We start from the raw sequence: 22,143 nt of genomic DNA, 5'->3' as shown, positions 1-22,143 counted from the left end.
TATGTCCTCTCTGGTGATCCTGAGGGTTAAACGAGGCTAACAAAGTATGCTGAGAAACATGGACTATAGTCTGTAATAGTAGAACTACAAAGTGCATTAATATGGTAAGTGGAGCTGATAAAATGGACTATGAGTGTAGAAACAAGGAGGTAGTTTTAAAATTATGGCAGATCAGTGTATAACAGCAAAGACTGAACATAATACATTAAGTCTAGGCAGCATCTGAAATACACATTAAAAGCACGATGCAGTGAACTGCATCAACATCTGGTCAAAATATCACTGAGGTATATATTTTTTCAAATAACGTTGAACCTCCCCTACTAGCCAGCCTACTAACCATAAATACAGGCCTGCAGAGAATGATTAAAACAGGAGGACTTGGTGGCTTTGTGTTTTGGCCCCGCCCACTCATTCATTTCTCCGTTCCTCCTCAGCCTCAAGGTTAGATCACTTTTCTTTTTTCCCCTTTTTTTTAAGCTGCCTTTGGTGGCGGCTTTAAACTGGCAGCAGTTTCTTCCTTCGCAGATTTGAAGAGAGTTCAAGTTAACAGGCTGCAGGTCGATTATAAACAGCGGGGACATTTGGATTTAACAACAGTTGTCCAAGGATTAGCAAACTTTAGGGCTCCCCCCCCGAAATACCCTCGAGTTTACGTTTCCCTCAAGAGGACTTGGTGAATTTTTGCTGCTCTGTTGTTTGGACTGGAGTCTGTAAACTCCTCCAGGTGTCTTTGTTGCTCCACTGTCGTGTTTACTCGGATTAATCTGCTGGAGGATGCTACTGCTCCTGCAGCGGGCGCGTTAAACTCCTCCCGCCGCCGGACTCCGAGCTCCTTCCCGCGGTCCCGCCACGATGGGCTGCGGGCTGCGGAAACTGGAGGACCCTGAGGACAGCAGCCCGGGGAAAATCTACTCCACTCTGAGGAGACCGCAGGTCGAAACCAAAACAGACACCGTCTACGAGTACGTGCTGCTGGACTTCAGCTTAGAAGGTACAAAGTTTAGTTTAGTCTTGTTTTTGTAAGTTATATTTCATGTCAAAAGTATAACTGACTGACGAAGGAGCAAGAAGTCTGACAAAGATTCTTAGGTCTGTTGGTTGGAGAGTTTGAGTTTTTTGAGCACCGCCTAACAAGAAAACGAAGTTTTCGTGTTGTTTGCCAGCTTCTTATTCGAATTTTCAGTTCCACCTTAAATGGTGTAGTAGTTACTACGTACACGTGCAGAATCCGCCAGAATGGAATCTCCGCACCGTTTAACCATTTAAGGTGGACCGGATAATTCCAATAACAGGCTAACTAGCTTCGTCTGTTTTTTGCCAGTGAAACGAGCTGTGTGCTTTAAAAACGGAACTACATATAACTCAAATGGCCTGGACTCCCACTGAAATGTTCATATACGTTCTTGTAGTTTTCAAGTGTCTCAGTTTGGCAAAGCACAGCCGTCTCTGCCTCTGAGCTGAGGATTTGACGGATTCTCTCTCTCTCTCTCTCTCTCTCTCTCTCTCTCTCTCTCTCTCTGCGCTTCATCTGATGCAGAAATAGGTCACGGGAGGGCTTTCCTCTCACTCATGTGCGCGTGCGATCGTATGGAAAACCTGAACAGTGTCTGTGTTTAAACTCAGACGCCTACCCGTCTACAACCAAGACAGACTACGTTCCGCTTGAATGACAACGTTGTCATCGTTTGTGTTGTGTTTGTGCAGCCTAGCCACGTGTTTAGTCCTTCCTCGAGTCAACATCACGAGCGGCCGAGGCAGATCAGTGATAGACACACTCTTATGTACAGGTTAAAGGTACAGCGGCACTTTATAGGCCACCAGGTTAGACATGGTCAGAGCCTGAATTAAGAGATCGGACAAACATCACGATACTTCAGGACATTTTAACGATACCAAATAGATCACGATGTTTAGTATCCTGAGCTTTGATACTTTGGAACAGATAAAAAAAAACCCTAATCAGTGCCACATTTAAAAATAGCCCATTTCATTTTTTTTCAGATTGATGAAGAATGTGTTGTATGTAGTTCTATATAGAACCTCTTTGAAAATGGTTCTGTATAGCACCCAAAAGGTTATGCTTTTGATACAAGCTTGACATTGTTACAACAGTAGAATCGTTTTTGGTGGTGTAGACAACCATATACAACACATTCTCCATCAATCTGAAGAACCATTTCGCCATGCCGAGAACCATTTGAGCGTGAAGTGGTCCATCTTTTTAAGTGTGCAGAACAGTCGTTTTTATTCAACGTTTCCTATATTGCTCTATGTATGTCTTGTATTTTTCTCTGAAGTCTACTTGGAACATTTTTGTGGTTTTTAAGTACTAAAAACTGTCAGAATACATTTTTACAAGACCGTTTTCCAAACTCTAACTATCCCTTATAATTAAACAGGTTGTATGTTACTGTGCCTTCAATTCTGATATATGTAAATGAGCTCTTTTCTGATTGGCTGTCCTATATTGTGCCACATTCAAAAAAGAACTCCAGGCTGAGAAACACCTTATAGCCTCAGTGTCGATGAGCAGAGCTAAGTGGTGATAAGGTCAGTTATTTACATAGTCGGTTATTTATCAGGATAATAATTGATGTAGTCAAATTGTCTACCTCTTCCCTGACTGTTAAAGGCATTCTTTGATTGAACCTCTCAAGACTTTTGTCACGTAATGAGTTCTTACAGCATTATCTCTTGTTCATTTAGAAGGAATACATCAATGACCATCAGATGTAATAGACACATTCCTTAGAGTATCCCCCTTTTTACTTGCATAAACCCAGACCCGGTTTATAATATAATAAGTCAAGGCACCATTCTATGGTAACAGGAGACAGACTAATGTTCAAAGTCAAAGAACAAATATTGAGTATTTCAACAGCCATGTTAAAATCTGCCGTGACCCGGATGGACTGGCGACCTGCCAGGGTGTATCCTGCCTTCCGCCCGATGACTGCTGGGATAGGCTCCAACACCCCCCGCGACCCTGATGGAGAAGCGGCTTAGAAAATGAATGGATGGATGGATGTTAAAATCTACAACATACATTTGGTTAAGAGTATTGAAAGTTAGGGATGCTCAATCAGAATTGGCCAAGTTTGGAAACAGTATATATTTTTTTGTTGTTGTTCAAGGCACAAAATCAGCAATCGGCTAATATATTGTTTTTATCTCTGCCAATCTGTGTTGCAGTTGTCTCGTTGTGCCAAACAGCAAGTTGAATTATTTCTGATGCAGCACTGTCTTTAAATTCGTGTTATTAAAAAGACAACTGATTTCAAACAGGAAACTTTAAAATGGCAGTTTGACCCTCTGAAGAGCAACAAAACGTTGTTTATATTTCAGGTTTGGCTAATAAAAATGCTAGAAAATATGCTAGTGTATTTCATGTGTTCATTAACTCCACACAAACAAAGGTCAAAGTAGATAAACATGAGCCAAAAATCCCCATCAGCCAATTTGACTGTAAAGAAATCAGAATAACTCATGATGAGTGCACCCCTGTTGAAAAGTGGAGCAGATGGGTTAAGAAGGCCTGTTTGATGTGTAAATCAAACTCATCCATCCGTTGCTCCTCATTCCTGAGCCACACCTGGAGTGCACATGTCTGAATCTGTTGTCTCCTGCATGATTCATGGGGATTCTTGATTGAGTTTGGCAGGTCTGAATAAAAGGATTCTCAGCTTGCAATACTTGAGGAAATTTTAGAGAAATGGTCTGTTTTGTGAAGATTTTGCTTTGGCGGAAGACCAATGCAGAAGATTCACCTGAAAACATCCAACGTATTCATTCGAGCTCTGAACATCATTTGCCGTGTTGCTTGTATTGTCGCTTTGATCTCCAAACCAGTGTCGCTTGGCTGGTATTATCCAGTGGTGGAAAGTAAATGTAATTTGTTACTGTACTTAAGTATCTTTTTCTTGTATCTGTACTTTGCTGAAGTATTTCTATTTTGGGTGACTTTTTACTTTCACTCCACTACATTTCACACTGATATCTTACTACATTCTGCAAAATCTGTCGTTCCCTTTGTTTGTGTGTGCAAACAAGCAAGAACGCCAATCAGGGCACAGTGTGCACTTTGTTTTGAGCTTGTTTTGACTTGCTGGTTATACAAACCCAGTGCAAGCACACGGTTCAACATCAGTGCAGCAGCGTAAAATTACTAAAAAACTATTCAACATAAATGATGAACTAACCTAACTTTGTGCAAATAGACCATAATATAGAAATATGTACACACATGCAGTCGTGACTGGTATGTGCATTTCTTTCTGAATTTATACAAACATTTCATAGTACATGGTATACACTTTCATTTCATAGTAAATTTGTTTCAGCTTGTTTATGGTTATGAACAGAAACATACAGATGCAATATAGTAAAGAAAAACTCATTTGTGAACCTGAGTTTAAAGCACGTTTTTATTAAACTTAAACTTGAAAGTAAGTTGTAAATAAATCTTACACTGAAACTTTGCTTGTTGACAAAAAGTTATTTCAGATCCCACTCAGTTACAGCTAATTGACATCAGTATCAGACTAACTAATGACATACTATTAAAAGAGTGACACTGGAGTATTTTCACCCAAAATGAGTTGATATAGCAAGAGTCTTGTTGCAAATGTCGTAATAGGACATTAAAGTCATAATTAATCTTTTATGACTTTTGTACTTTTACTCAAGTGGAAGTCTAAAGGGAGGACTTCTACTTTTACTGGAGTGGTATTTTACCTTGGGTATCTCTACTTTAACTCATGATTTATGTACTTTGTCCACCACTGGTATTGTCAGAGGCAAAGGCTATCAGGGTCTATGAAAGACTATTAGAGGCTTAGGTCAGTGCTAATCCCGTCACGCAACGCTGTGCAAACAGCGCGAGAAGAATATCAGTCAGATGATCTATGGTGTCATGAAGATTAGATCACTCTAGAGTGATCAGTTTGGTATCTGATTATACCTCCAGTATTTGACTTTGGTAGAGGAGTGTTATGATTCTGCTGCCAGACAAGTTTAGTTTCTAATCTAATGGACCTGAGAACACCTAGAAGATGTTTAACCCCAGGTTAAGATTTGTTTATATGCTAAAGCATAATATAATGTTTTGTCAGGTCTCTAATTGCTCACCGCTTAATTACAGATTAGATGTTCACTCTTGAGATATTTTTAGCCCAAGGCTGTGGAACATATGGTGCCCAAATAGAAGGTGCCCAAACAAGTTGAAACCTGACACTATGCTTTTAAAAAATAATTTTTCCCCAAACCTGAATCCAAGTTGTAAGGCTTACCTCTGCAGTGCTGAGCAGTGCTTTTATCCAGGCCTCTGTGACCTTAACTCAGTGACCTTAATTCGCTACTATGTAATCTGAGAGGGGGAAAAATCTATATTAATATATAATCTAATATGACTCAGGTATTAAATCTCAGAGCCTGGCATAGTGAGTTCAGGGATCAGTGGTGCTTCATTTGAGCTCTTGTCTGTGGAATGCCAGATGTTGCTGTGTTGTAGAGCCAACAGACAGATTAAAAGCGATTGGCCTTAATCATCTACCTTGGATCTGTTTACCCTGAACAGCTGCAGAAACGAGGATTAGCGCAGCCATTAAGTTAGCTGACTTTGAAACTAAAGACATGTTTGCTACAGTGTGTGTCTGTAAGGATCTCTCTTGCTCTCACTTCGTAGTCAAGAGTCCTTAAGGAACATATTGGTGTCCACTTCTTCTAAACTAGAGAAGATGAAGCTAGCAATTAGTAGTGGGCAGTATAGTGGTTGACATTCTTCCTCAATTTTATTGTAACTGCTATACTGATGTGCCACAAATAAGCACAAATAGTGCAATGTACAAATGTCTTTTCAGTGTTTTGGAGTTAGCATTGGCCTAAAATGGAAAGTAGATTGTTAGCTGTACTTTCACTCGTACCACCTGAGGCTCTGCCTCACTCGGTCAGCTTCATTAGACATCACTGTCTCGGGTCATGTGCACAAAAGCCAAGAACAGAGCTGGCACTAATAGTGAGAGTGTATTGGATGCGTATATAAGACAGATGACTTAAGAAATTTGACACAGTTTGCTTAATTGGCCTTAAATGACAGAGCAGTTACAATAAGGCCCCTGTACAGGTACCAGAATTTTGCATAAAATATTTCAGATTTAACTTTAAATGCGAAGGGAAATCCCAGAAAAATAGGCTTCTTAGTTCATCTAATATGTACAGTTCCTCTCTGTTTTTTTTTTGGTTTACAACCATATCATTAATTTTATTGATCCACCTTTTCAGCCTACAGAAGTTTAGACCCACCCACTCACACTTATAGGGAGTGTTTCAGGCTGGACTGCTTTTTGTACTGCAATCAGTACATGGCTCATTTGGATATATATCAGTCTTAAAGGCACAGTTTAAAACTTGTTTAAACAGCTTGTTTAATTCTAAGGGACAAAGAGGTTTGTAAACGGTCATGTATAAATTAATTATAACAAATCCACACAAATGTGGACCTCAGAGGAAAAAAAGTGCAAGAAATATGTAGGATATAGTACCTTTTTAAAGGACTCTGAGAGAGTAGAGAGAAAGGAAGTTAACACATAACCTCTATTCCATTATCAAACCGCAACTCACAAATAACTGTAACAGATAAACTGCCGCTGAGCTGGTGTTCAGGACCGCAGGGAATGCTTATAGTGTCAGTATGATGTGATTAAGTAAAATGCCCATTTGTAAAGATGTAGAAACTTAGGAGTGGTTGAGTAGTTTAAGGAACTGATGATGATGATAAACAGATGACGTATCTGTGCTTATCTTTTCCTTTGTGATTATTTCTTAGAAGAACCCTTCTTTACTGCTTCATGCTGGGTCAATAGTGGTGTTGTTCTGACGCTGCCCCACCTGGTTAGTCTGACTAGAAATCCTCTCAGAGCGCACAGTGGGGGCTGCGAGTTTACAGTCTCACAATCTGGTGTAATCTCTCTCTTTGTTAATCTCAAATGCAGGAGCTGGTGGATTTATTGAGATTGTACTGTGGCTGTTTTCCCAGTAGATAGTTTTCTGAGATATAGGCCAAGGCCAGTGCTGGACTCAGCATTTTAAGAATAAGAATGCTGTTGTGGGATTTTTGTGACCGTGATATCTATAATGTGACTGTACATTAGCGTGTATTGGGTGACAGATAAAATTCTGTATTGCTAGATATCCAAATATTTCATGCTATCAGATGCATCAAAAGGTTAATGAAATCATCAGCACTGAATTTCTGTGCTAAAAGCATGTCTTTCAAACTTAAAGGGGCGTTCTGGCCTAAAACTAGCATTTAACATTTTATTTGTTAGGTTATATAGGGTTCTGCAATGCAGCATTGCCTGTCCCAGCCTAAAAGGTTTAACAGAATTGTCTATTTGTTTTTGTCCTTCAGAGTTGTCTCACTACTGTGCCTAGCATGCATTATACAAATATGTCTTACACTCATTGAGAATCTCTACAATGCTCCACAAATTCTGACTGCTAGCCCCTTGCCCGATGGCTTTCCTATGATGTTTGTGGTTTTATATACACAACAAAAACAGTCACAGTTCAGGGTGAAACACTCCTTATAGCTGCAGTGTGAATGGGCAAAGCTAAACCGCTTCAGGCTGAATGAGGGATGTATGTAACTGTTGGTTTTCATTCAATTTTAAAAACCAATAATTGGGATCAGGCTGTTTTTGCAGCTCAGTTTCCACATATGAACTGGGGGGTGAACAGTACCTTATGAAACTTTGTCACTCTATTTACACTGCATGTCAAAGGGCAACCAGTGAAGCTGATGACCAAATCAGGCTTTAAACTGAATAAAATCGCACGTTAGGCATATTAAAGAGTGTGTCATTTTCTTTTTGTCTCTTTTAGTTTCTAATTTGTCAAAGTTTTTTTTTCTTTCTTATGATGCTGTCTGTACATCCTTCAGCTTCAACATCATTCCCTCATTATCTCTCTTTCTCACCCTCCAAAATGCTTCTATTCATTACACATGAGCTCTTTTCCCTCAAACGCTTTCTGGGTCATAAAAAACGCTCATAAATTCTTTCTCCTCTTTCACCTCATTTGCTCCTCCTCCTCCCTTCTTTCCTCCCTTCTCCTTTCATACTGTCACACTTTAGCCCCTTGGCCCTCCTTTTTTCTTCACTGTCACTTACTCTTCTCAATTCTTCTCTCCTTTTCTTAACATCCCTGCTACCTCCTTCTCACACTCTCTCACACTTTCTGTGTGTGTGTGTGTGTGTGTGTGTGTGTGTGTGTGTGTGTGTGTGTGTGTGTGTGTGTGTGAGTGAGTGTGTGTGTGTGAGAGAGAGTGTGAGTGAGTGAGAGAACAGTGGTCTCAGTGTGAGTGTTTGGGAGGTGTTGAAGTGAACTTGTCTTGCTGTGGGGTTGGTGGTGTGTCCTGTTCTGTGCATCAGTGAGTGTCAGTGTTTTTATTACTCCTGAGGGCTCTGGTCACCGTGTCCTCTCTCTCTCTCTCTCTCTCTCTCTCTCTCTCTCTCTCTCTCTCTCTCTCTCTCTCTCTCTCTCTCTCTCTCTCTCTCTCTCTCTCTCTCTCTCTCTCTCTCTCTCTCTCTCTCTCTCTCTCTCTCTCTCTCTCTCTCTCTCTCGATTCAGGTGTGTGCTACTGTGACACAGATCCACTCTGGTAAAAGCCTTTACTCAGCTGCTCACCCGTCTGCTCAAAGTGAAACGTTCACTGTGCCAAAGCTGTTTGTGTTCCACAGTTGCCAAGTGAGGCCCAGCCTGCAATTAGAGCAAAAAAGAGGTCTTATACCAAACCGTTTACCATTTACACAGTGACGAGAAAGTAGAGAATGAGGGATGCAAAAACGTGTTTGGGGGTGAAGGTAAAATTTAAATGAGACGCTGTTGTCTGATCCACAAATGGGCCTTACTGTGTGTGTAGTCTGTCTCCATGTGAGAGACTGAGTGTGTGGTATGTTTGTGTTGTGGAATGTGCTGGGGAGAGGGAGAGAGCGAGAGTGTGCGGTGTCTGTGAACAGCAGCTCTTTGTGGATGCAGGAAGTGTGTTTGGGGGCAGTGTGTGGCGGGGGTTCATTGAGGATCCTCTGAGACAGGACCAGAAAGACTGCTGGGAAAGCAACAATATGACTACAAACCAAAACAGTGTACAGGCAGAGGGGCTTTTGGAGCAATTCCACTTTTTTCTTGCTTTTGTTTTTATTTCTGCATGATTCAGTGGTTGAGATGTAAACTGAATTTAGAGTGGTTTGATGTGAACTGGCTCATTGTAAACAAACGTACTGACTCAGATTTCTTTACAGTGGTTTTGATGGGAACCAGGGGTTTCAATGTCTTCAGCACAGATACAGGCTGTTAATCTAAAACCTGCAGTGGATGTACATATCATTGGAGTTTTTGTATGTTTTTTATTTGTTACATATTTATATGTCGGTGATGGTAAAAATTGTTTCTAGTGGTGCTATTTAACCTTTCCTCGCAGCTCCTCTCTATAAACAGGTTTTAGAAAATTTGTCAGAAATGTTGTTTCATGAAAGAAACAATAAGTATCTTCCATTGAATGCTCAAAATGGCATATAATGACAGAAAATCAAAAATGTTCATTGTTAAACGATTTCCTTTTCATATAAAACTGTGTGTGATGACGGCATTCAAGCCTAAAAGTAGTTGGCTGGGTTTATTTTGTAATTTGGTTACATATTATGCTTGTGAAGTGATCTGAAGTGAATATGTTCTGTAAGCACACTTTACTGATTTAGCACTAAAATCATTTTAGTAATACTGGTTGGTAAGATGACCATAATATGCTAGAACACAAACTACAAAAACAAAAAATATTTTTTATATATTTTTACAGTACAAATAGGAATTTAATTAAAAATCTGATAAATCAACCAAAACAATTTAGAAAAGTCAGAGCCGTGTGTGTGTGTGTGTGTTTATACGTATGTACAAGTCTGTGACCATTTTTCTCAACAGTAAACCTTTTTGTTGACTTTATCTGTGTCCAACTGTTGCTCTGTTTGCTAGTCAAGTGCTGATGAGCATTTTTGAGTTGCGCTTAAAATGAGCTAAAATTTTAACTATTGAAACAGTCACCATAAAACATTTGGTGATGCTCGCTCAAACATCAGACATTCTTCCATTGAACACAGGGTGCACCATAAGAGTAGGTTGCATACATCCTGGACCATATAGACCAGTGGTCCTCAACCCTGGTCTTGGAGTATGCATGCCCTTCATAGTTTAGTGATTTCCCAGCTTTACCAGACCAACTAATTAACTCATTAACAAATAGAGAGTAGATGTGTTAGATCTGTGAAATACACTAGACCGGACACTAGGATTGTGAACCATTATTACAGATAAAAATGCTCAAACAACAAATGTTTAGGGGACTTTCTTTGTTTTGTTGTGTTGCAGCCTGCATGGATTTCTCAGACAGCCTCAGTTTATTTTGCATTCTTTACATTCTACAAACACGTTCTTCCCCCTCTTTGCTGTGTTCCTCAGGCAGTCGACCCACGGTGCAGTATCTGTCCTCTCTGTGTGAGCTGCCTCAGGCCCTGCAGCCCTACTACACTCAAGGCTATGTGCTGGCTGCCCTGCATCCCATCATCCTCTCTGTGGGCCGCACACGCTCACTGCCATGCAGCCTGCTCTACCGTGCCATCTTGACCAGGCCACGACCAAGGTAACATTTACAAACTCCTCTCCTGTGAGTCTCAGCAAGCTCAACTCTCATTCAGCATTTCTTCATCTTTCAATCCCAGTTTGAGAGCTGTGCCACTAATGTGATCAACTAAAGAATCACAGATCTATTTTTACTGCTTCAAGTTTATACTTCTGTCTGTCTGCTTATCCTTTAGGGTCGATTGATATGAAAGTTCTGTAGTCAATATTAATTTTAGGGGGGTTAAAAGTCTTGATAACTGATATTATCAGACAATATATTTTTTTTTATAATTTTGTATTTTGATTTTGTTTTTACAGAGAGATTTGCTCGAAAGAGGCCCTGAATATTGTGTTGTAACCCCCATTAGGACGAAGCAAATAATATGCTACAAACCCTGACGTATGTGTAATTGATTGCATTACATGTGATGCTGGAAATGATCTCTGTTTTCTTCCTGACACATTTCGATGCGGCACTCCATGTTCCTGAACGCAACCTGAGGTTAAAAAACCGAGGTTGTTCAAAGCTCCATGTACTGAGGAGCACGTTGCATATTGCTTTGTTTGGCTTGCTTCGTCCTAGCGAGAGTTATTACAGAATATTCAAGGCTACTTTTAAGTGAATATCCCTGTATATTATAGTTGTAGTTTTTAGTTTTACTTAGAGCTACAGTATGTAAGTTTTGAGGATTTGGAGACACCTAGAAATGTATTATTGCACACAGCATGCAAAAGAATGTTTTGTAACATTGGTTATGCTTCAGACCCCACAAGTCTATGAATCTGATGATTGTGAGCGCGTTGTAAACTTAATGAAGGACTGTCTTTGAGAAGTGAATTAGCCACTATTGTAATCATATCTTCTTCACCATAATGTTGATTTTGCATTTAAGACTTAAACATTGAGCCAGACCTTTTTAAACCTGTGTGTGTGAGACGTTAACATGTAAAGATATATGACATGGTCCAAAACACTCCTGTGAAATCCGACGCAATGCCTTCGATTTGATTTGTCTTAAAGGCTTTGTAGAGCGCCTTGCGGCAGTGTATGCACACCATAGGTTAGTGTAATTTCTTTTCTTCCTTCTTAGTTTTAACAAAAATCTTACGTAGTGCTATTTTAAACAGTACTTTACTTTTTGCTGCATTATCTGCAATATTTTTGGTAGATACCGATAATGCTATCTGTACTTCCTTCTGTCTCATATGCATATGTTCATTAGGGAGGCTGTATGTCACAATCATGAAATTTTAGTTGCTGATTAATTTCCATAAATATTCATGATTAACAAAAGAAGAAGTATGTCCTTAATTTTATGCAACATGTTAAAGAAAGTCTAAAGTGGCCAGATTGGCTGATTAGCGACCTTCTTGTTTCCCAGCTGTCAGTACATAGTAGTTCCCAGCTGATGACAGAAACATCTCAAGCTCAGATAAACAAGAATTACTTGCCGTCTAAAGATGTTACAGCACCAGTCAGAAGTTAGACTTTTGTATTAAATTATGAGGTGCATCTCATGATTGGCATCATAAACTACTTGGTAGTACCCAGTCCTTCCCTGATCCTGTATCCAAGGCAGAATAGGGAGGGTGGTCTCAGCCTGCCCACACCAGAGTAAATAATGAATTATTAATAAATTGGTTTGCATATTTAAACAGGCGCTTACCAAGAAGTCAGACAGACATGCAGGAGGAGGAGGTGGGGCTGGGGTAGCAGGCTGTAGACAACACTAGAGGTGCAGACACAGTTATCCACAGTTATCCCTGACAACAAAGTAGGAGCAGGAGCCAATCACATATAGTGGAGCAGTTTCAGATAAATGGGAATGGCTGCCAGTGTGTGACGTAGTGGATATTGTTGCATAATTAAAAAAGGAGATGTATTCAGCCACAGACTAGACCTAGAGAGTTGCTTTTATGTGCAGGTCATTCTGTATGTAGAAAACACTTGGTGGTATCATGCAAACCTTTGGGTTTATCAGTGTTGTGTGCGAACATTTAAAAAATCAAGTACAATTGAAGCTGGGTTAATCTTGGCGTGTGGAGGGCACAGATTTGTGTAAAATGTGTAAAATTGAACAAGCCACTGTAAGAAACAACATGCTACTGTTTTCCTTTTTTTCTTTTCTTAAAACTAGAGCACAACTGGTGTGACAGACCAATTAATGCTAAAAGTGTAAACGAGCAGTGATATTGACTGATAATGTAATGTGGCTAAAAGTTTGGTTTAAAGGGGAATTTACAATATTTGATTTCAGTATTTCTGCAAATACTGCATTGCAGAGGAAGTCAGAATTGTTTACAGTGGTGGTGATGGGAACCAGACATCTGAAGAGTTTAATAGCCACGAGAGCTCCCTCACAGAAAGTTATTACATGAAATGGTTACAAATACACTGCCTGATGACCTGAGACATTGTTTCATGATCAGTTTGAGAACCTCTTAAAACATTTTTCTTCAATAATTAAACTAAATTAAATATTATATCATTTTAAGTTCATTGTGAAGACGTACAGGAATGGCATTGTGATCAATATTAACATTACATATAAAAACTCAGACGTGTAGGTTCACTGTTTGTTTTGAATAGGGAATGAAATGAAGTGTATTTGCACTGTAGGTACCAAAACCCCTGGTTCCTATCACCATCGCTGTAAAGAGATCCAAGTCAGTTTCATATCAAACTACTCTCCTCTTTATTTATGTCTTAAATGCTAAATTATGTAGAAATTTTGAAAAAAATGGTGGAATTCTAGTTTCCCAGAATTGCAGTTAGCTATATTGTGCTTTGTTGACTGATGTGAAATGTATCAGCTGAATTATCAAATATGTTTGTTGATTTGGTTTCTGTTAATTAGCTTTTATTTTCATTTTTTATCATTTGTCATAGCCAATTTTTATTATAGCACATTTTTTATGAATAACCATCAGTCTATTAAAATACATTATATCTTGCACGCAGCTTTTTACAACCCCAATTTCAATGAAGTTGGGACTTTGTGTAAAACATGAATAAAAACAGAATACAATGATTTGCAAATCCTTTTCAACCTATATTCAATTGAATTCACTACAAAGACAAGATATTTAATGTTCATACAGATAAACTTTATTGTTTTTTGCAAATATTCACTCATTTTGAATTTGATGCCTGCAACACGTTCCAAAAAAGTTGGGACAGGAGCAACAAAAGACTGGGAAAGTTCAAAAAGCACCTGTTTGGAACATTCCACAGGTGAACAGGTTAATTGGAAACAGGTGAGTGTCATGATTGGGTACAAAGGGAGCATCCCTGAAAGGCTCAGTCATTCACAAGCAAGGATGTGAGTTTCACTGAGGTCTGAGATCTGAGGTTTCATACTTTGTGAACAACTGTGTGCGCAAATAGTCCAACAGTTTAAGAACAAAGTTTCTCAATGTGCAATTGCAAGGAATTTAGGGATTTCATCATCTACAGTCCATAATATCAACAAAAGATTCAGAGAATCTGGAGAAATCTCTGCAAGTAAGCGGCAAGGCAGAAAACCAACATTGAATGCCTGTGACCTTCGATCCCTCAGGCAGCACTGCATTAAAAACCGTCATCATTCTGTAATGGATATTACCACATGGGCTCGGGAACACTTCAGAAAACCATAATCAGTGAACACAGTTTGTCGCTCCATCTACAAGTGCAAGTTAAAACTCTGCCATGCAAAGCGAAAGCCATCTGAGATGGACTGACACAAAGTGGAAAAGTGTCCTGTGGTCTGACGAGTTCACATTTCAACTTGTTTTTGGAAATCATGGACGTCGTGTCCACCGGGCCAAAGAGGAAAAGGATTGTCATCAGCACAAAGTTCAAAAGCCAGCCTCTCTGATGGTATGGGGGTGTGTTAGTGCCCATGACATGGGTAACTTGCACATCTGTGAAGGCACCATTAGTGCTGAAAGGTACATACAGGTTTTGGAGCAACATATGCCGCCATCCAAGTAATGTCTTTTTCAGGGACGTCCCTGATTATTTCAGCAAGACAATGCCAAGACACATTCTGCACGTGTTACAACAGCGTGGCTTCGTAGTAAAAGAGTGCAGGTACTAGACTGACCTGCCTGCAGTACAGACCTGTCTCTCATTGAAAATGTGTGGTGCATTATGAAGTGCAATATATGACAACGGAGACCCCGGACTGTTGAGCAAATGAAGTTGTACATCAAACAAGAATGGGAAAGAATTCCACCTACAAAGCTTCAACAATTATTATCCTTAGTTCCCAAACGCTTATTGAGTGTTGTTAAAAGGAAAGGTGATGTAACACAGTGGTAAAAACATGCCCCTGTCCCAGCTTCTTTGGAACGTGTTGCAGGCATCAAATTCAAAATGAGTGAATATTTACAATTCAATGAACTTTTAAAACAGTAAAGTTTATCCGTTTGACCATTAAATATCTTTTCTTTGTAGTGAATTCAGTTGAATATAGGTTGAAAAGGATTTGCAAATAATCATATTCTGTTTTTATTTATGTTTTACACAACGTCCCAACTTCATTGGAATTGGGGTTGTACTTTGCAGCTTGCTCCTTGTTGATTTTGTGATTTGTTACTGACATTTACTGATATTGCCAACATTTAACATGTTTATTTGTTATTTTAACCATAATAAAGAAATTTTTGCTGATACTGATAAAGGAATTTTTGCTTACTTCATTTGATATGAGATCCAGTGCAAACTATGATTCTCTTGTGTGTTGTAGCAAGCATGCTGTAGCCATGGTCCACAGTGTACCAGTGCTGAGGGTAGAGGAGTGGCCACTGCCTGGAGACTCCCTGACCAGTGACACTGTGAGAGCTCTCGTAGACCGGGTTAGTGTCCTCTCACTGTATTTCACCTTACATGACACCTTTAATGTGCTAGGTTTGATATGTTTTCGATCAGACTAACTTTATTGTCCACCTTGTGTGCATGTACAGAATAGCTTATGTAAAATTTAATGAGCATAAACAACATACAGCACAGTAATCAGTGTGGTATGGGTGAGACAGGGAGACAAATTAAACGCCTAAAAATATTGCACCCTACAAAACGTATGTGCTGCTTCAATAGCCTATGGGACTATTGGCTCTTGACAATTGACTCCTGTTGCCTCTTGGGACTGTTGACTAGCAGGAAGCAGCTGAAACTCTGAGTAAAAGGGCTTATGTGTCTTCTTGAACTTACTGCTATAGAATGTTTCACTGCTTTCTGAGCTACTTCTATGACTACTTCCACTTGTTGTCATGTAAAAATATAAAATACTTTGTGTATTTGGGTACTTCTGTACTCTGTCATTTTCTGTACTCTGTCATTTTTGCCATTCTTCTGCAATTCTTCAGGTGTGTAACCCATACAAGGTCTTTTTCGTAACTGTTATCGTAACTTGTACCTAAGACGCATTTTCAATGGGAGACAGGTCTGGACTGCAGGCAGGCCAGTCTAGCAACCACACTCTAACACAACTATTCTGTTTTAACATGTGTAGAAATTTCTTGGCTTAGTCATGTTGAAATAAGCATGGATGTCCCTGAAAAAGATGTTTTCTAAAAAGCAACATATAAATAAGCAAATAAGTTCAGCATTAGTAGTGCTTTCACAGATGTGCAGGTTACCCACTAATAATCCCCCATACCATGAGAGTTACTGGCTTTTGAACTTTACTCTGGTAACAGTATGGATGGTTCTTTTTTTCTTTGACCTGGAGAAAACAACGTCCATTATTCGCATGAACTGTCTTATGTGGAAGGTGGACTTTTTTTTTCTTTTTTCTTTTTTTTTTTTTCGATTAGCCCAAAGAAGTTTGCAGCATTTCTGAATGATGTTGACATATGGCATGCCAGTTTTTAATGCGATATGATATGCAGTGTAGAGTATGAAATCCCTAAAATCCTTGCAGTTGTTCACTGAGGAATGCTGTTTTAAATTGCCTTAAATTGCTCCTGTCCTAACTTTTTTGGAACATTTATGCACACAAGTTTCAGAATGTAGAAAGAACAATTAAGATGTTAAAACATTACATATCTTGTCTTTGTACTGTTTTTGTTCTAATACATCCATAAAATACATTTATAAACCACCACTCGTGTTTTTATTTGCTTTTTATCTACTGTTACAACTTTTTTTGGAATTGGGTTGTATGGTTTGAACTAAAGTCCCCCACTCCAACATTAACATTTGTTATTGAAGTCCCTGGTAAGATTAGTAGGTATATTTCTTTCCTAAATGACTGCTTGCTTAAGCTGAAAAACACCATTTGTGTGTAGGTGAACAGCATTGCTCGGGGAGGTGTGCGGTTTGTGGGTTCAGTGCTTCAGCAGGGTGGAGGAGGAGGAGGAGTATGTAATGGCAGGATGGCGAGTCCAAGACGTGGCTGCCGCTCCCCACCACGCACCCCACCAGGAGACAGAGAGGTGGAGGATGGAGACTACAGCCCAGGTCACATTCTACTCATAGCTCCATACTGACAATATCAAATCATTCATTCATCTCCATAATGTTAAAAGTGAGAATAAGCTTCTAGCTCAGCTCTCCACAGCTATATGCACACGGAGCTTTTGGCCATTTGCTTGTCATGCCTCAAAGGGGTATTTTGGCCTAGAACTAGAATTTACAATGTCGTTTGACTTGTAATATTGTGTAGCGCAGCATTGCACTCCTCAGCTTCACAAATTTTTGTCCATCACTACAATACAAAGAATTCTTTCTGGCTTCCCTCTGCATTAGTCAACAAATTGGCCAAAAAAAAAAACACACACCCATTTCAAGATCTTCTTACTTTCAAGGTACATCATCAGGTTTACTTGACTTTAAACCAGAAAATCACACTGGATGTGAGTAACATATGAAGCATTTTTTTTTACTTCTTTTTCTGATGGCGTACATGCAAAAAATTTTCAAACAGTGGGCGAAACAAATGTTCATGTGTAAATTATTAACGACTTTCCTTTGGCTTTTGTGTGAAATTGATGTAGAACACATTGATTTCTGTGAACTCACAACTTACAACTATGCAAGTTTTGCGACTTTCTACAGTATACGTTGCAAATGGCAAAAAAAAGTTCCAAGCACTGTGTGCCATTATGGGGCTAGTACTAAATTGATGGGGAGAGCACAAATAAATCTTTTAATAAATGCTTCTTTCAGTGTCTCTATACTTTAAGAAACTCCTTTTTTATTTTTACAGCTTGTTTTATAGAAGTTAAAAGGTGCCAGAATCTTTAGCAAAGTCAATGAAAATGACTGACTGACATGGCGCTAAAATCAGAGAAACACCAGTGAAATTTACATTACCCCTCCTCCTCATGTACAACTCTTCTTGTCCGAATAGGGCTTAAGGCTATAAATGTCAGTAATTGTTCATGATAGAAAGGCACGGTATCGGGTTTTATCACTTTTTTCTGATATCTGATTTATGCAAATCTGTGGCAGTCTACAGTAAAGAGGAATATGCATACTAGTCCAACATTATCCTGCTCACACATGCATACTATTGACCGAGCATTAAAGGACATTCTCATGCGCAACTAATCAGTGGTAAGCCTGATATCCTGTATTTTTATCGTGGTCCTACTATTTTATCCCCTCACCCTTGGTGAACTCATTCTGTCCAGCCCCTCCCTGGAGTGTCACATCAGTTCACTGTAACCCTCTCCTTTCTGCACCCTCTCCTTTCTGCACCCTTTGCATGGCAACACAGTTAGCTCAGCCTCAGGGCTCTTGCTCTCACATGCCACTCTTTGCTGGATGACACAAGAAGATTAATTCCAGTCAGAGACTGTGGGTGTGCTGACCTGTTAGGATGTGCTCTGCACCTTCCCCTCTGCACCTCTCAATGAGGAACTTCTTAGATATTATTTTTAACCACACTTACATTTTCTTTTACTTTTGTGAAGTCTTATGGATACATCTTTTTAAATGTCGTATGCTCTGTTTTGAACACGCCAAATTCCTTAGGCTGGCTGTTTTATTTATTTTAATTTTTTTCCCTGCAACTTGACGTGCTCAAAACCTACATGAAACTAAATTGCACGCGAGTTGCATGATGTAAGTTGTCCTGCAACTTATTCAAAAACTTGCACATAACAACATCTCAACATTCTGAATCAATTTTCATGAATTAGCCAATCAAAACAATGACAATGCATCATGTGATGCTGAACAACATGCCTCCAAACCATTGATTTCATTCAATAAGAAAATGAAAAAGATGATTTATTGGGTAGTTGGAAAAAAAAAAAAGAGTTAACCCCCTAAATGATGTCAGGTTGGTGTTGTGTTTTGTTTTTGTTTTTTTTTGTTTGTTTATTTTTTTTATTATGGAAGTGGACAAATGAACTTATTGTGTTTCTAGGACAGGAACAGTAAGGCATCAGATGCAAACTTAATGGGTACTTAAACATTTTCAGAGGCTTAACATACACAACTGATTACAAAAAACTCACAAATAAAATAAAGAACTCTAGATGGATGGATATATGAATGATATCCGGATATAGAAAAAATGTAACAATGATAAAAGAGAAACTTTATTATCAGAATCATACTTGAGCTGTTAATGTGGTTAACTACAATGTGTTGCAGTGCAGGGCTTCTTGAAGTTCTTATGGTATATGGTTGCTTGGCCATCATTGCCTACTGTAAACAAGCTGTTTTGTGGCAGAAGAATGCTTTGTTTCAGGTATTATTACTAATAATGAAATTATTAATCTAAAATAATCATTATTATAATGTATTTTTTTTTTATAATATCAACCATTCACTGCTGTTTTATTTATGTTTTTGCTTCAAGTTATTCCCAACAACATTCATTACTCAGGGAAAACACTGCTGCATGTCATCTCTCATGGCTCATTGCTTTAAGAATCAATTATATCACTGATGTATGCACTTAATGGAATTACTATTTAGTCAAAAATTCACATTTGTGTATCCAGTGTATTTTAAGATATAATCAAATTGAATCATATTGTGGTGAGATCTGAGATTTCATAATACGTTGAGGTCAGAGATTTACTCCCCTTCTGTGTACTTATTTTGATATCTTCAGATCTGAGGCTTCTGGTGCTGTTCCACTCCTGGGCTCCGGGCTGCGCTCCACTGGATGCCCTGGCCTGCTGCTACCACCAGGGTGCGCTGTCTATGCGTGTGTCCAGGAAGGGCCAAGTTGTTAGCGGCCTGGAGGCTGATTGGCTGGAACTGACCGCAGCCTACTACCGCAAGGGCTGGTCATTAGTGGACTCATTTGTGTACTGGGACACACCCAAAGGTGAGTAACTAACTTATCCTGTTATAACACCATCATAAGGAGAATTCCAGACCTTTTCTCTACTAGCCTGGTTGTTTGACCCTAAAATGAGGTTAAGAAACCAAACAGGAGAATGAACTGGGAAAGGAAGAGCGCATCCTCCTCCAAGATTTCTTCCTAAGGAAAAGGAAGCGATTCAAGAACACCTCATTCCTGTCCTGCAAACTCTGTTTTGAAGCATGTTCTCCATCATGTGCTCCATGTACTCTTGTCTCCCTCAAAAAAATCCAGAATTCCTTTCGCTCCTGTTTTTTTTCCTTCTTTATACACCCTCCAAATTTATTACTCTTTCCCAAAAAAAGTCTTCTCCTTCTGGTTTATGTCCTTTATTTCCCTGTCTCGTCTGTCTTCTCTCACCACAGCTATATTTAGAGCTCACATCCGACCTCACGACCTCACTTCCTCTTTCACACCAGACTAATAACAGCTAAATCTGTGTGTGTGGACATCTGGGGCCTGAGAATGTAGAACATGAAAGAGCACATACAAATGATTCTCTCTCTCTCTCTCTCTCTCTCTCTCTCTCTCTCTCTCTCTCTCTCTCTCTCTCTCTCTCTCTCTCTCTCTCTCTCTCTCTCTCTCTCTCTCTCTCTCTCTCTCTCTCTCTCTCTCTCTCTCTCTCTCTCTCTCTCTCTCTCTCTCTCTCTCTCTCTCTCTCTCTCTCTCTCTCTCTCTCTTTTTTCAATCTGCCCCTCTTTTCTTATAAGTAGATCAGTGTTGTCTTTAGTAGGTCACTGACACATTTTCAGCTCTGATTAAATGAGACCCAGTGAAATGTTACACTGTGTCAGATACATCACAGTTCATATACTGGTTAACATTCATTTCATGTTTATTAACGAATAAAGAGTTTTAATGCATGTTCTGTGTGTTATATTTGGATACTGAGAAGCTGATGTTTTATTACTCCAGGGTCCAGATATGTTTTGTTCTATAGATTTTCCTTAAGTTTACCTTCAGACTCATGTGTTAATCACAACTGGCAGTGATTTGGAAGTGTTATAGTTCCAAATATCAGGTAAAGTAAATGGAGATTTGCTCTGCTTTTCCTAGGTGAGCCAGTGCCCAGATCTTTAGAGGGTTTGTTTGTTTATGAGGAGAGGAGCTCTGCACCTCCGGCCAACGACACCATCGTAGTGGAGCAGTGGACAGTTATTGAGGTCAGAGAAAAAACAATGGGCATCAGCAGACACCAGTGGTTTCCTGTCTTGGTCCTGGAGTATGCATATACTGCCTGCTCTGGAGCTTTCCCTGCACTATGCTGATCCTACTAATCAACTAATTTACAAGCCCTTCCTCAGTAGTTTGGCTGTAAGGGCTTGTGGTGAAGTGGTTGAAGTGGGGAAAATACTAAAATGTATATTCCTTGACCAAGGTTGGAAACCACTGTTGCAGACAATAAACCCCTATTATCCATGCTGAATAATATGTCAGAAATAGTACACTATCAAATTATGGCTTTACTATATCTGTTTTAATATTTAATAGTATTTTCATTTTCCTAACAGTATCTTTTATTTAGCTCCCCTCTCTTCAATGTTTCCACAAGTAATTGTAAATAAAAACAAAATGCAATGATGTGCAAATCATTTAAACCCTATATTTAATTGAAATAGTACAAAGACATCATATCAAATGTTGAAACTGACAAATATTTGCCCATTATTTTATACCAACAACACATTCCCAAAAAGTTGGGATGTTGGCAACAAAAGGCTGGTAATGTTGTGTAATGCTAAAAACAACAGGCAACAGGTCAGTAACATGCACAAAAAGAGCATCTAAGTGAGGCTGAGTCATTCAGAAGTAAAGAGAAGGAGGGGTTCACCACTCACGATCAAATAGTGCAGCGATTTAAGAATAAAGTTTCTCAACACAAAATAGAAAGAACTTGGGAAATTCATCATCTACCATACATAATAGCATTAAAAGATTCAGAGACTCTGGAGTATGTAAAGTGTCTTTGTATGTAAAGGACAAGACCAAAAAACAGTATTTGCTGGCCATGATTTTTTTTTTGGCCCTTAGGTGGCACTGCAATAAGACAGGCATGATTCTATAGAGAAAATCACTGCATGGCTCAGGAAGCCATCCATCCATCCATTTTCCAAGCCGCTTCTCCGTCAGGGCCGCGGAGGGGTGCTGGAGCCTA

At 39.3% G+C, this 22,143-nt stretch overlaps 1 protein-coding gene across 1 annotated transcript in view; it reads left to right on the top strand.

Annotated features, from left to right (window-relative positions):
- The first annotated feature begins 419 nt into the window (after positions 1–419).
- rftn2 (raftlin family member 2) overlaps positions 420–22,143 on the top strand; it is a 29,110-nt gene continuing 7,386 nt past the window's right edge. Inside the window, exons 1-6 of the mRNA XM_017706537.2 lie at positions 420–994; positions 10,513–10,693; positions 15,408–15,516; positions 16,951–17,122; positions 19,734–19,952; positions 21,045–21,151. Of these exons, the coding sequence (XP_017562026.1) occupies positions 856–994; positions 10,513–10,693; positions 15,408–15,516; positions 16,951–17,122; positions 19,734–19,952; positions 21,045–21,151 (927 nt within the window). The 5' untranslated portion in view covers positions 420–855. The remainder of the gene's footprint in view (positions 995–10,512; positions 10,694–15,407; positions 15,517–16,950; positions 17,123–19,733; positions 19,953–21,044; positions 21,152–22,143) is intronic.

The sequence above is a fragment of the Pygocentrus nattereri genome, chromosome 6 (assembly GCF_015220715.1).
Source record: "Pygocentrus nattereri isolate fPygNat1 chromosome 6, fPygNat1.pri, whole genome shotgun sequence".
NCBI classification, from domain to species: Eukaryota; Metazoa; Chordata; class Actinopteri; order Characiformes; family Serrasalmidae; genus Pygocentrus; species Pygocentrus nattereri.
This window is presented reverse-complemented; position numbering and strand designations above follow the sequence as displayed.